Below are 15,416 nucleotides of genomic sequence, written 5' to 3' on the forward strand. Positions count from 1 at the left end.
TCAACATATAAATGAATGGCCTGAATTAAACTTAAGTTAATTTAAGCTAAGCTATGCCCAAATGCCAAGAATCTTACTTGTAGATGCTTCGTTGCAACGTGGAAGTGTTTGTGGCAAAATGGTCCGTTTTCCTCGTCGGGAAGGGGGACAGGGGGGAGCTTGCGGGTCGGCGCGGCTTTGCAGCGGGCGCTGTGTGTCGCGCGGCGGTGAGCTGGCGCGGCTTCGGTCCGTTAGCGTGGCTCTGGAGCAAACGCAGGTCCGGTCTGTACTCGCTGCAGGGAGAACAGTTAACTTCGGATGAGACGACGTGTCTGCGCGTCTTGCCGGGAATCCTCGGTCACGAGAGGAGCGAGGCTTCGTCGGGCTCCTCTGTGCCGGTTTGTGCACAAAATAAAAAGAAAGGCGGAGAACGGATCGCTGATGCGGGTTCGTCTCGCGGGCTGGTGGAGCCGTACTCAAAGTGGAACACTGTCGTTTCGTCCAGCAAAACGGCTTGTCAGGGTTTGAGTAGGGTTTGAGGGGCTTCCTCGTGGCTTTCTGTGGCCTGGACGGGGGTGTCCGAGCGAAGAGAGCGTGGTGTGCTTCCTAACTCAACCGAGGTCGAAGGGGGAAAGCTGGTTCTTCTGTGGCCTGGACGGGGGTGTCCGAGCGAAGAGCCTTGTGTGCCTCCTGTTACCCCGGAGGGAGAGTTGGAAAAGCTGGATTCTCTGTGGCCTGGACAGGGGGGGGGTCCGGGCGAAGAGAGCGGTTGTGTGCCTCCTAACTCAACCGAGGTCGAAGGGGGAAAGCTGGATTCTCTGTGGCCTGGACGGGGGGGGGGGGTCCGGGCGAAGAGAGCGGTTGTGTGCCTCCTAACTCAACCGAGGTCGAAGGGGGAAAAGCATAGAAGTGTGAACTAAAAACAGTTTTATAGAACATCGGCTGAACCACAGGGGTCCTGGGTTCTCTTGGCTCTCGGCCAATGAGATTGCCGCGGTTACCATGGTTATTTGGGGGGGGGGAATTCACACCTGAGTGTGAAATCCCTTTGCTCTCCTCAAACTACAAGTCAGGATGAGACCTTTGCTTGAAACAGTGAAGGCCCGATTGTCTTTGTCCACAGCACATGTTGAAGCCATTTATCAGACCCCAACATCCCCCCTTTGTTCTGAAGAGCGAGGTGTTGGCTTCGGTCTTTAGAGCAAACCAAGGGCTGGCATGTGCATCCATGTGGTGGGGAAACCTGAAGAGGTGAGACAGTCCAAGTGTTCCTGAGACCAAAAGCAGTGGTTAAAACAGGCAGTGTTCAAGGTTCATAGTGGTCAAGTTCATGGTGTTCAAGTTCAGAGTTCATTGGCATCTGGGCAGATGACTAAGGTGGCATCTGGGCAGATGACTTTAACTACTTCTACCTACATCTACTATCATACACAATTCAAATCATAGGTGAGCAAAACATTATTCCCAAATAATTCAATCGCTATTATGATGTTGTGATATTCTAGCATTGTGGCACAGTGTCAAAGAAAGTAACAACCCAAATAAACAAAACAAAACACAAAAGAGAGAGAAGGAAAGAATAGAAAGACAAGAAGCAGGTGAGGGGCAAACAGTGGTTACTGGTTCAACTCCTAGACAGGACTGGAGTCCGTCGGCGGAGCAGTCGTAGGTTGGCTACGTGGTGTTATGAATAGGAGGGAATCCAGTTTGTCTGTCGCTTCTGGATCTATTAGTACATGATATGTGCGTCTATCTCTCTCTCTAATCGGTAGATTTAGAGCGAGTCCTGTGTCTAAGTTTTAGAATCTATCGATATTGGAGTTGCGTTGCCAAGACTATAGGCCAGAGGTACCTGTGAGGGTTGCATAACAGTAGTGGTAGCAGATTTACAGATTTCATTAGCGCGGCTAGTGTGACTAGCTAGGCTGGTCTCTCGCTGCTCCAGCTGTTGACAGCTGAGCCTTCTCGGATGAGGTCCTGGGTTAAATCTGACTGCTACGGCAGAGGTTATGTCTTCTCTGGTTACTTCTGGTAGAGTCTATAAAGCATGCAAAGGGTTCTCTATGAGAGTGGAGCATCAGTTTACAGTCACAATGGTTTGTCAGGTCATGCAACTGTTCTGGTTGAAGTTGGATGTGTTAGCGGTTAGTGCATGTCTACAGGGTGAGTTGAAGCATGCAGTTAAACGTTAGTAGTCAATAGTAAGCTGCCATTCTGCCGGTTGGTTTCGGCACTGGCGAGATTAGAGTGTACTTCCTGTGAAGTGCATCTCTCTAAGTTTCTGTTGTCAGAGATCCCACCCCCCTCGCGCTGTTCAAGTGGCGAGGGCGGATATCCCACGTTACCGTCAGCACTCAGGGAAACGTCGCGAACAGTTTCATTCTGGAGTGTGTCATGGCGGGCTGGTGATATCTCCCTCCCCCACCCTCCTAATTAGAGATGGAGACAGGTCCGGCGCACAGGTCAAGTTCAGTTACCTACGGCACTGGCGACTTGACAGGCCGGGGAGATGACTCGGCTGAAAGAAGGCGGTGGCTTCGTTGAACAAGCTGGAGGTGGCTCATGCTGACAGAGCAGGAGAACAAGGCTTAGTTGACGAAAGATCTTACGAGCTTGGGTGCTCGAAGGGCCTCTAAGGTTGTGGCACCCTAGAGGTGTATGCGAAAAGGTGGGGGAACACATGAGGCTCGTTTCTGACCCGGAGTCGGGTAGAGCAAGAGTGTTATGACCCCCCAGTAAGTAAGAATATGTATAGATATATACATAACGGGCATTGCCTTTGCGAACAAGGTCGCCCAAGAAGGTTGAAGAACGAGGTGCGAAATGGGAGTGGTCGTTTCCGGAAGTGTGCTGAGTTCTCTTCCCCCCCCCTACCATGTCGACTTGGAAGCAGGGGGAAAGGTCACTTGGCTTAGTCAGGTGGGCTGCGAGTCAGCGTTACCTGATGGGTTGCCCTTGAGGGCGTCTTTCACCCCCCTGGTTCCGTTGGTCTTTCGACCGCCAGGGTCGTTTGTTCCTCGGGGGTGACCAGGGCTCGCTAGGCCAAGTCCTCTCGTCGTCTTCCGACGCTAGGTCGGTGTCGCTCGACTGTTGGATGCCTAAGACTATGGCGGTGTCTTCGTACCGATTTGTCGGCCGTCCGCGTGTCTTCCATGCAAGTTGCGCATATTTCCTAATCTCTGGCATGGTGAGGTTACTCGTTCTGCAGTGCATAGTAACATCGTATCTCACGTTGTCGTGGAGATTGTGCAGGAATAGCGACTTGAAGGCATGGTCTTCTTCTAGACCTGGGGCGTTACGTCCTTGGAAGTACGCAGATCTCAAGCGCCTGAAGTAGTCTCTCGGAGACTGTAGCCTTTCCTGGGAAATGGCAAAGACGCCGAGGGTGGCAGAAGCTGGGTTGGAGTACAGGGAGTACTCCTCCCTAAGGGCGTGACAAAGGGATGAATAGCGGTCGCGGATGCTCGGCTGGAGCGTTTCCACGAAAGCGTGGACGCTTCGCGCAGTGGTTTTCCACACTAGCTTTAGCTTTTCGCGCGATGAGGGGCGCGATAGGTCGAGGAGGCAGCGATCGATCTCCCTTAGGTAGTCATCGATGCTCGAGTCGTGATTGTCGGGATTGAAGCGCTCTACGTCTTTCGCCAGAGACTCAATCTGTCGAGTACACAGGCCTCCAAGGTTGATGGGGCCTGAGCCATCCGAGTCGTCTAAGTCTCCATACTCGCGATGGTGGTAACGACTATCATCCTCCCTCCCTGAGGGGGATGGGGTCAGTTCTTGTCGCGCACGTGAACTGCGTGGAGGATTGCGTTCGCCTGAGGTGGTTTTGAAGCCACCTGGGCCGACTAGGACCTGGTGTTGGTCCTCTCTCCTCCTGGTTGGGGATGTCGCGTTCAAGAAATGCAAGGTGGTTCGGGTCTCGGGGAATGAGGGAGCCGAGACCAAGAAATGACTGGGCTGAAAGGCTCGATAGGGGGTAGCAGTACCTACCGGGGTTGCTGGAACACCTTGAAGCGCTTTCAATTTGTCATCACTCTCTGATGCTTTAGAGAGTTCTAGGTTGACCTCTCTGAGGTCACTGCGCAGGCTACTATTTTCTGACTGTAGGGCTCTACAGTCACGTGACAACTCCTGAACCTCTGTTCGGAGTGTCCAGATCTCGCGTTGCTGCTCGTCGCTCTGTGCCCGGGTTTGGGCAGCTTGCAGCTGCATTTTCTGATGGTAGATGAGCAGTATTTCGCCGATTACGTCCTGAATCAGGCGCTCTCTGTTACCTGCTGGGTTATTTACATAAGCCACCAGCTGCTCTAATTGCTCGTCGCATAGGACAGCAGTGTATTTTACAAAGTACTCTCTTTCCTTTGCTGTGAGTCCGAGGACATCAGCCACCACATCTCGTAATGCGGTGTCTTCTGGAGCTACAGCTCCAGGAATGGGGGGTTTCTCGTTACTCATTCTCTCTAATGAGCACGACTCCCAGTAGTTGTTAATTCCCTAGTGTTAGAACGGAAACTGTTAGTGTTTACGGTTCTCAGTGAAATGTCTAGTTCTGTAACTTAGGATTTCTACTGTTAGATGTTAATTACTGTTAGTGTTACGGTTCATGCAGGCGCACAGTGAAATGTCTAGCTCTGTGACTTACGTTTCTACTGTTGCTGCTCTGAGGTATCACTACTGCTTTGCAGCCAGAGGTGCGAAAATGCTAATGTGGTTTAGCACTTTGGGCCTGTGACAGCTGTGTGTAACTTATTTGGAGGGATTTAAGAAAACAAGCAAGGTATTACAAATAAAACGATCAAATCTACTACACAGCTGGCTGTTAGTTTAAGAAATGAAACGAATAATTAAACCTGGAAACGAAATAAAATTTCGAGAAGGGAATTAAAGATTAAGATTAAAAATCTGGATTTAAAATCAAAAATTTAATTACCATAAGACAAGATTTTGAAGATCAAAGCCTACCTATTTTGGGAAATAAGTTTCAGGAATTTAGATCATTCAAAAGAGGAAAAAAAATAATTTTTCGAAAAAAAAAAATATTTTTTGGAAAATTAATTATTCAAAAATAATTATGGATTACTGTGCATATATACTGTAACAAAACTGGAATAACGTACCCTCACACGGGGCACCATTATGTTGGGATCTAAAGGAGCGTGTTTGGGTTATCAGCATTTAAGAAACTGAATTCTTGACATCAATAGAATTATTGATGTATGTAACAATTATTAATGATTATTAATATAAACGGGGCACCACCCTGCGAACAGGGACCAATAACCAAACGATAAAACTAAGTCTCATAATTAGTAGTCACTCATAATGTCAATAGTCTGCGTATGACTACACATTCAGTGACAGTGAAGGTTTAAGTTCGAGCACCGGCTACTACATACAGTCTTGTCAAATACATATGCACAAGTAATCACAGACGACTGCTCCTGAAAGTATAACAGAGTTTATTGAATCAAAATAATAAATGATCAAATCAATTAATATTGCAACCAACAAACGTTATCATACAATTTTATATGCCTAAGCTAAAGAATGAATAAAATGGATGAGAGTGTATGTCTGTGTGTGCGTGTGTATGTGTGTGTGTGGGTCTGTGGGTGAACAGGAAGGAGTCTTACAGCTACGCTAAAGACTACAAAGATGGCGGCGTCGAGTGACGCTGGCCAAAGGGGAGGGGCCTTAAGAACTACAGCTAAAAACTACAAAGATGGCGGAGTCGAGTAACTCGGACAAAATGGCAGTTAGGCTGCTGTAAGTAATTCACGTGTGCCGATGCAGCACGTGTGTGAGGCGCTCGTTTGAACGAGGTTCCCCGGGGGTAGAGCTAGGAGCTATGTGTATGTGTGTTTCGTGAAAGGAGGAAAGAGAAAAAGGGTGGGGGCTCATGGATCAGACTTCTGCGTGCGGTCCGCGTTGTAGTGATAATGGGGGTGTCTGGCGTATCGTACATAACGTGCCGTTGTCGGTAGAACTGCCAGCAGTTATGTACAATAGCCGAGATTCCACACTTCACTCACAGAGCTGATTTAATGAGCAGAGAATACTACACGAAGGGTAGTAAAACCAATGAAAAGAAATCAAATAAATCCAAGCAAACAGTCACAGTTAATACACGAATACAGCGGAGCTTCTCTCGTCCGCGAGGAGTTGCGTAATATCTCGATATCACGCGACAGTAATTTAAACAACAAAAACACGGGAATATCAACATATAAATGAATGGCCTGAATTAAACTTAAGTTAATTTAAGCTAAGCTATGCCCAAATGCCAAGAATCTTACTTGTAGATGCTTCGTTGCAACGTGGAAGTGTTTGTGGCAAAATGGTCCGTTTTCCTCGTCGGGAAGGGGGACAGGGGGGAGCTTGCGGGTCGGCGCGGCTTTGCAGCGGGCGCTGTGTGTCGCGCGGCGGTGAGCTGGCGCGGCTTCGGTCCGTTAGCGTGGCTCTGGAGCAAACGCAGGTCCGGTCTGTACTCGCTGCAGGGAGAACAGTTAACTTCGGATGAGACGACGTGTCTGCGCGTCTTGCCGGGAATCCTCGGTCACGAGAGGAGCGAGGCTTCGTCGGGCTCCTCTGTGCCGGTTTGTGCACAAAATAAAAAGAAAGGCGGAGAACGGATCGCTGATGCGGGTTCGTCTCGCGGGCTGGTGGAGCCGTACTCAAAGTGGAACACTGTCGTTTCGTCCAGCAAAACGGCTTGTCAGGGTTTGAGTAGGGTTTGAGGGGCTTCCTCGTGGCTTTCTGTGGCCTGGACGGGGGTGTCCGAGCGAAGAGAGCGTGGTGTGCTTCCTAACTCAACCGAGGTCGAAGGGGGAAAGCTGGTTCTTCTGTGGCCTGGACGGGGGTGTCCGAGCGAAGAGCCTTGTGTGCCTCCTGTTACCCCGGAGGGAGAGTTGGAAAAGCTGGATTCTCTGTGGCCTGGACAGGGGGGGGGTCCGGGCGAAGAGAGCGGTTGTGTGCCTCCTAACTCAACCGAGGTCGAAGGGGGAAAGCTGGATTCTCTGTGGCCTGGACGGGGGGGGGGGGTCCGGGCGAAGAGAGCGGTTGTGTGCCTCCTAACTCAACCGAGGTCGAAGGGGGAAAAGCATAGAAGTGTGAACTAAAAACAGTTTTATAGAACATCGGCTGAACCACAGGGGTCCTGGGTTCTCTTGGCTCTCGGCCAATGAGATTGCCGCGGTTACCATGGTTATTTGGGGGGGGGGAATTCACACCTGAGTGTGAAATCCCTTTGCTCTCCTCAAACTACAAGTCAGGATGAGACCTTTGCTTGAAACAGTGAAGGCCCGATTGTCTTTGTCCACAGCACATGTTGAAGCCATTTATCAGACCCCAACAATCTGCTTTATCAATCTGGATGCTAATGTATGAAACATGATGAACCTTTCCAGCACAAATTTAGGATTTACAGAGAGAAAGTCAAGTTGGGAAAAAGAAGAAGAAGATTAGGAGTCTGAGGTTACCTGTGGTCTGTTTTAGTAAGGCTTGTCCGTTCTTGATGGCCTGGTCCACTGTCTTCTTCCTGCTCACAATCTCCTCATTTAGAGACTGAGGGGAGAGAGAGAGGAAGTTAACCTCGAGCACACGGAAGATATTTTTCTCGTCTGTTCAAAGAACAAAATCCGAAGTACAGTGTGCATCCTTTATTTAACTGTTCAAAAAGATCAGAGTCGTGAAGGAACACCAGGGTGTTTGTGTTCTTTGTACGAGTGAAGCAAAAGATAATATCACAAAAAGGTACTGCAGGAAATGATGGAGGGGGACGACTGTTCCCAAAAATAAAGATGATGATTCAAAATGTAAAAACTAAGTGATAAAAATAGATATCATTACAATTCTAAATGTATACAGAAGCCCTTTGCCTACTAACTGCTGTTCCCATGTTTTGGGAGAAATAACTGAAGTAGGCATCGAGTGTGTTGATGAAGTCGTACCAGAGCGTGCTCGTGCTGCTCGGCCAGCAGCTGATGCTGGTAGCTGTGGACGGAGACCTGACCCAGCCTCTGAGCCACCTCCGCCAGCCAGTTCAGCACCTCTACCTCCTCCTCCCCAAACAGCTGGGCGTTAGCCAGCGCCTGCTCCAGCATGCCCGCCCGCCGGGAGCACCAATCGGTGAGCTCCGAGTGGCCCGACCTGAGCGCCCCCACTCGCTCGCTCAGCCAATCGCGGTCGGCCGCGCAGCTGAGCGGCGTCAGCGATTGGCTGAGCGACTCGAGGCGGTCGACCTCGGCTTGGCGCAAGGACACGTCCTCTTGGACCGCCTGGGAGTGTGTGTGTGTGCGTGTGTGTTTGAAGGGAAGGTGAAAGGAAGTGAGAAAAGAACAACAAAACAGAAAAAAAAGATGGATAAAAACTCATAATATGAGCATGCAAATGACAAATCATAGAATAATAGGAAATCATAAACATGAACAAATGAGTAGAATAACTTAAAAAGAAAGTAAACCACTGAAATGAGAACAACTTGACTGGACTTAAAGGACGTTTGAGTTGTAAATGATTCGTGGATCTTATGCCTCGTGCTTCCTCTTTAGTTGAGTTACGTGTCGATTAAGTGACAGGGCATTTTATCAAGACTGCATGTGTGTTTGCTATTCTGAATTATTCTCTACGGCGCTATTCAGTTCAAACAGTGCAACTGGAATACCAACAATATGTAAGAGGAAATGAAGTAAGGTTAATCTAATGAATGAGATATGTTTGACCTTTACTTTGCCAAGCAATTAAACAATTAAAGGGCCAGTGTAATGCATTTAGGGGCATCTGTTAGCAGAAATAGACCAACATTCAGAACTATGTTTTCATTCGTGTGCTATATACCCTGGCGTAGAATGAGCCCTTCATATCTACAGAGGGAGCGGGTCTTCCTCACGGAGCCAAACACTGACTCTAGAAAGAGCCTTTCACGTTACCTGAAGGCCAACGTCGAGATGCCACTAAATCCTACATCGTGCTCCTACGAGCATCTTCAACCTACCTTTTCTCATGTTGAGGGGTTCGGGGATGGTCTGCTTTTTTTAAACTATTATTATTTCGATGACACTGTCCGAGAAAAGGCAGGGGATCCAGTCTCCTGCTCATTGACGCACGTAAAAAGTCAAACTCCTCCCCCAAACGGTACCTTGTGCTTGGTGATCTGCTGGGTGATCTTGGCCGTCTGGGTTCCCATGGGCTCGGCGGTGGTCAGGCGTCTCTCGGTGGCACTGAGCCAGTCTCCCAGCGGCTCCAGGGCTTCGTGGAACTGAAGCGCCAGAACCTGCAGCTCCTCCAACTGCCTCTGCCTGAAGCACGGGAGGGAGGCAGGAGATTTTATTGGTATTTTATTGCTTTCACAGATTGGTTTTGCTCGACTTGGACCTGATTTTGCGTCATAACAGCTGTCGTCTTTTTTTTTATGATATATTATTACATTTCAAAGACTTTCATAAACTGAAAAAATGGATTATTGTCGTGTGTTAGAGACAGAAAAAGAGGAGCTTTTGCAAATAGGTGAGGATACACATCTGTCTTCTAAAGAAGGCAGCGCGTGTGTATAGACTTAAAATATTTACGTTGTTAGTATTCATACTAAACAGCGTGATGAATTACAGACACCTTGCCTTACTGAAAGTTGTACGGCATGAATGTTTTATTAATACATTTTTGAAGGAGGAAAAGGCCAGAACTGATCAACAATCAGCGAGAGACAGAACTAGAATCCAAAGAAAGTGGTGACCAATTGAGAGTATTGATTGTTTCTTTCTGTTCTCGCTCCACAGGGACGTCTGCTTGTACCCAGATCCTCCCCACCCTAGAGCCCCCCCCCCCCCCCTGTACTGTAGAGGAGACTTGCCTGCCCATGGCCTTGTCCAGCAGGTCGGTCCATCTCTCTGCCAGACTCTGGAGCTGGGTCCGAATCTTCTCTTGGTCCTGAGTGTCCGCCGTGGCTGCGATCCTCTCTCCTTCGGCGCGGATCATCTCCACCGTCGGCCGGCGGTCATCTAGCAATCTCTGGAGCAGCTGGAGGAAGAGAAAAGCACGCATGTTATCGAATCCTAAAGCGAAGGATCTCTGTCCGTCTGTCCTTCTCATATCTCGAGAAGCATCCATCCGATCTACTTCACACTCGGCGGGTGTTTTGCTGGGGACCCAAAGACACCTTCAATATTAAGACAATTTAAATAAAACAAAAAAATAAAAAAAAGCAGCGGGGGCGGGGCTTCAGGGCTCTGCAGACTGAAGCAAGCATGTCGTCCACAGCTCATTGACTCTAGTTCACTTCTGCTGCTGGATGCTGGCTTTACTAATGCAACAACCAAACTCTTGTTTCAAGGTTGTACAGGTTCAACGTTTGTTTCTTCATTATGATCATTTACGATGCATTGATATGTTGATTGAGCTCCTCAGCGGTCTGCAGTGAGTGTACACCGTCTGCACAATTACATTTGATAGAATGTCCCCAAAGTCAATCCAAACTTAAAAAGCTAATGCCTCCATGTTTTCAAGAGGAAGTGACCATTACAAATCAGAAAATGCATGCACGGAAAAAGTGTTACTGCACACGTTTGGGGGCATTAAATATGTAAGTTGCGTGGGAGAATTTATATTTTTCCTACAACAGCAGATATCATATGTAATCTAGACTTTTAGAAACATTACCAACCATCTTTTTGTGTTTGATGAAAGCATCAAAGAAATCTGACCAATTAGTAGCTCTTTAAAACGTATCAATGTCTCAACAAATGGCACATATTAGCTGATATATATTTGTGAGTTATGAAACATTTAATACAGGTAAATGCTGCTTTTTTAAAAGGTAGGTACAGAACAAACTTTTCTTCACTTAACTAGCCATCCAACTGTTCTAGGATCAGAAAACAACACCCGTGAACGTGCTGCCTTCCTGCTCTGGTAGCAGCCTCTCTTGTCTACTTTGAACCAGCAGCTCGGCTCCGCCCCTGGAATGCACCTCTCTGCAGAGCACGCTCTCTTTCTCAGCCGAGCCGTGACACCGCTCTCCGTCACGGATGTAAACACGCGTGATTGATCGCCGGTCGAGACTGCAGCACACTCGTGTGAACAAACACAGGAAGTGTATGTTGGATAAACAGGGGAAAAGGTGTGTGAGACAGAGTGTGTCTCTGAAAACAATACACATCCACCATGCAAGTGTGTCTGCTTTTATGCCAGTCTGACTGGCAGACTGGGGCTGTTTGGATGCCAGGCAGACTCTGATCATTGTGTGTGTGTGTGTGTGTGTGTGTATGTGTACTTGTCATTCAAATGTCTATTGCTTGTGGTTGAAGGACACTGAGGACAATGAGAATATCAATGATGTCTCATTTCAACCTGTTATAAATAGAAGAATGGTTTCTCACAATAATGTAAAATATAAAATAAAAAGAATACAGAAATATTGAAAGTGAAAATCCAATTGCACATACAGAAGCTGGCCGGATACTTCAAAGAGGAGGATGTGGGTGGCAGTAGATTAAAGGGGAAGTCTGGATGTTATTTTTGTGGGGTTGTAAGAGGTACTTATCCATAGACAGTCTGTTACCTACAGTAGATGGCGGTTCAACTGACAGTATATCTACCCGTCCTGTTATCCCCAAACTGGCCATCCACTGGAGGTAATATACGGACTATGGAAATGAACTTCAAATCATTTGAACTGTCCCTTTAAAACTGTGCTTGATGATCACCGCTTGACACTTAATGTAAAACCCTTCTCATCAAAATGTACTTTTGAGGACCTAAAGGAAGACACTCTGCTTTAAGCTTTAAATCTTTTGGTTCCGTTTGGACTTCTGAAAGAACGAAACAAACAAACATGTCTTATCACTTGTTATTTCCATGTGAACACAGGTTCCATTTGATCTTCTCGTACCTTCTGTTCTTGGATCTGGGCCTTGACCACGCGGTACTCGGCTGACGGGGGCTTCTGATTGGCCACCAGCTCCTCCGTGTCGCTCAGCCAGCTCAGCAGAGGCTCCAGTGCATCCTGGAATTTTCCGCAATGCAACAGGGCCTCCTGCAGCTGGGCGATGCGCTCTGCCACCTGAGGACAGGGGAGGCGGGTGAGTTGCGAGTTGAGAAAAGGAAGTGGATGCGACATACTGTTATGCCCGAGTCTATACGGAGACGTACCCGCTTGTTGAATGAGTTCCATCGGAGGTTGGTGGTCTCCAGGTCGTGCTCCAGAGCCTGGGTGTCGGTGTGTTTGCCGGCGCTCTGGATCAGGCCCTGACCCACTGCGTTGATGTGCTGCAGCTTCGGCTGGATGCTGTCCATCTGCTCTCTCTCCACAGCCTGGAAGAGGAAGGGTCACCATTCATTGAATTATTCAACACACAAGAAGAAGGACTTCGTTTAAACTGTTTTATTTGAAAGCAGAAAATAGACCGAACATTCAATCTGCGTCTCTCTCTTCTAAATATATATATATATATATATCTATATCTATATCTATATCTATATATATATCTATATATATATATATATATAGATATATATATCTATATCTATATATATATATATATCTATAGATATATATATATCTATATCTATATATAGATATATATATCTATATCTATATATATATATATATATATATATCTATATATATATATATATATATATATATATATATATATATATATATATATAGAAGAGACTGGATGAGGGACAGACAGAGGGATGTGCAGAGATAAGAGAGGAGCGGGAGACAGGAAGGAAAGAGGAGAGATGAGGGTGGAGGGGGGAGGAACAAAAACGGAAGGGGGAGAAGAGGATTATGGGGATTAGAGAGTTAGGCGAGTAAGGGGCTGACTGGAAAAGGCTGAGTCGACAACACACACACGCGGTAGAATACGCCAACACACTTGCATGGGTGCACAAAACCTTCACTTAATCACACACACAGGCCGTCGCTCACATTTATAGCAGATACACGCGCAACCTCGCCTGTCTGGACGCATTACTCGCACACGCACGTCACAGCGGAGGGCTGGAGCCATCTTGTGATGACAATAGAGGCAGCCACCCGACACTAAAGACGACCAGACTTGACTTCCCGGGCACCGATAAAAAAAAGACGAAACAGCCAATACTCTGTCATAGCAAATCTGGGCCACTACTGCACCTAAATACACACAGTGTTGTAGCGGTCGTAGATGAGATGGGTGCACTATTAGGCATATTGGTTAGCGAGGAGGAAGTGGGTACACTGGCCTATATATTCCAATGGCCTTTTGGCTGATAGATGTACTGTAACACAGCAGGAAAGGAAGTGTGTACACCCCGCATACCCTGCACTCCACCAGGGACTATATAGCGTAGGGCTTCTCAAAGTAAAGGTCCATGGTCCTATTTGGGATCGTTGGCTGAGGTCCCGAGCAAATAAGTGTCTTGGATTTAATTGTATTTCCACTCAAAAGACTATTTACAGATGCTGACAATTAATCTACAAACATTTTTTACAATCAACAAAACAATAAGTTGTTACTGATTATTGTTATAATTTTGTCTTCCAGGAGTTAATGAGATCGGTTGTGTGTGCGTGAGCGAGTGTGTAGATGCTGTCTGTCCATGGGTGATCTCACATACAATGGTTATTGTGTCAAAACGATAAGAACGTGTCATTCCTACCATTTTAAATTGAATATGTACAATTATTTGTGTTTTGATTGGTGTTTGGAAAAAAACAGCAGTTTCAATTTCTGTTAAACTAAAGACTAAAAGATTTAGCGATCAATTAAGATATTGATCGATAAAGAAAGTTATTTTTAGCTGCATCCCTAAAACAACGGTTTTGTGCTCAAATACAAAACTGTGTGACTTCTCAATTTCACGTTTCATAATTTGGAGTGAATCCCTGACCGATCAAATCTTGTTTCTGCATGATTTGTTAATGTTGTATTTTGAAAAGGGTAAACAGTTCTACCCCAAAACCAACAGCTAATGCAATAAATGTGAGAAAAACCATTGGATTCTGCTAAATTCCTGTGAAGCACTCCGCTATATCCAACAAAATAACTTTCACTGTATTCCATCAGCTCCCTGGACCAGTGGCAACACTGTAAACCACCACCGATGAAATTCCTTTTGTTTCGGTCGTTTCTGGGTCAAAATTCAGACAAATGGGGGTCCCGAGGCTGTAATGTTGGGGGTGGGGGGGGGGGGGGGGTGGGGGGGGGGGGTGGGGGGGGGGGGGTGGTTACTGTCATGAAAACGCTTAAGAAGTCCTGACATTCAGAAAAGGCCCACAAAGGGAGAATTAGGCCTGGTGGTTTAAAAATGCTTTGCCAGCCAAACCCCAATGTGGCGCGCGCACACGCACACACGCACACACACACACACACACACACACACGCACACACGCGGTAAATCCAACGCCTGGGGAAAAAAGCTGGTGTGACAATACTGAAGCGGGTGCAGTTAAAGTGAGGTTAAATGTAGGTTTGCGTTTCAGTGAAACCTCACTATGGTCTGGAAGAAGCTACAACAGTCGTGGGTGTTCAACTGTCAAATAGCAACAAACCACCACTGAACCGAATACAACTGAAAGAAAAACATCTGAACAAGAAATGCTTCTTCCTCTATCTTCCATAAATCACTCCCACAACAAATACACAGCCAGCTGTCAGACTGCTGTCAGTGTATGCACATTTTAGCAAGTTAAACTTAATTGTTAATTGACAACAAATAAAAGCAAAACGGTGGTATAAACAATATTAGCCTTGAATATTAGCAGAAAAAGGTGGATATCTCAGAAAATCAGTCTATATTTGAGGTTATATTGAAGTACATCAAAGTTTCCTCTTTGATGATTTCAAATGAAAAAGCTAAATGACAAATGAAGTCTAAATAACAGGTTTATAATTTGCCTTTAATTCAGAACACATCCCGCCGCATTGAAAAGCTGTCAAAGCTTAGATTGGAGATTCATGACGCGTTGAGGCCGTTTACAGACATTCTACTGAGTGGGTGTTTCTGCAGTGGGTCATAATCTAAGAGTTTACAGGTTTTCTGCTCATCTGGTTTAAATATGGCATCAAACTACAGGTTCTCCATGCCAAGGCTTTGTGTGAGCGCGTGCATATAGTTCCTAACTGATTAAATGTGAATGATCAGTGTGTGCGTGTGTGTGTGGGTGTGCGTGTGTGTTCCTGTCTAGTTTGGACGCAGCTGTGTTGTGGTGATGGGCGTCATAGCCGCTTGGAACAGGAAGTCTGTCGGCCAGAACAACAATGACTGCAGCCATGACCTGTTCCACCCTACCATGCCTTATCCTGATGTGTGTGTGTGTGTGTGTGTCAGAGATAGGGGAACAAAAAAGGAAAAAACATCCATTCATCATCTAAACATACACATGGATGTATATGAACGTGTTTTGGCGCTGTGTGCTTAACTGTGTCCTCTTCTTCTGTTACTCTGTGTTT

The 15,416-nt window shown here is 46.7% G+C and overlaps 1 protein-coding gene across 1 annotated transcript in view; it reads right to left on the reverse strand.

Annotated features, from left to right (window-relative positions):
- macf1a (microtubule actin crosslinking factor 1a) overlaps positions 1-15,416 on the reverse strand; it is a gene marked incomplete at its 5' end in the record, with an annotated part of 117,677 nt that overhangs the window by 26,983 nt on the left and 75,278 nt on the right. Inside the window, 6 exons of the mRNA XM_079288262.1 lie at positions 7,458-7,542; positions 7,929-8,255; positions 9,116-9,271; positions 9,823-9,993; positions 11,864-12,034; positions 12,124-12,285. Of these exons, the coding sequence (XP_079144388.1) occupies positions 7,458-7,542; positions 7,929-8,255; positions 9,116-9,271; positions 9,823-9,993; positions 11,864-12,034; positions 12,124-12,285 (1,072 nt within the window). The remainder of the gene's footprint in view (positions 1-7,457; positions 7,543-7,928; positions 8,256-9,115; positions 9,272-9,822; positions 9,994-11,863; positions 12,035-12,123; positions 12,286-15,416) is intronic.

The sequence above is a fragment of the Melanostigma gelatinosum genome, assembly GCF_949748355.1.
Source record: "Melanostigma gelatinosum genome assembly, chromosome: 17".
In the NCBI taxonomy this organism is placed as follows: Eukaryota; Metazoa; Chordata; class Actinopteri; order Perciformes; family Zoarcidae; genus Melanostigma; species Melanostigma gelatinosum.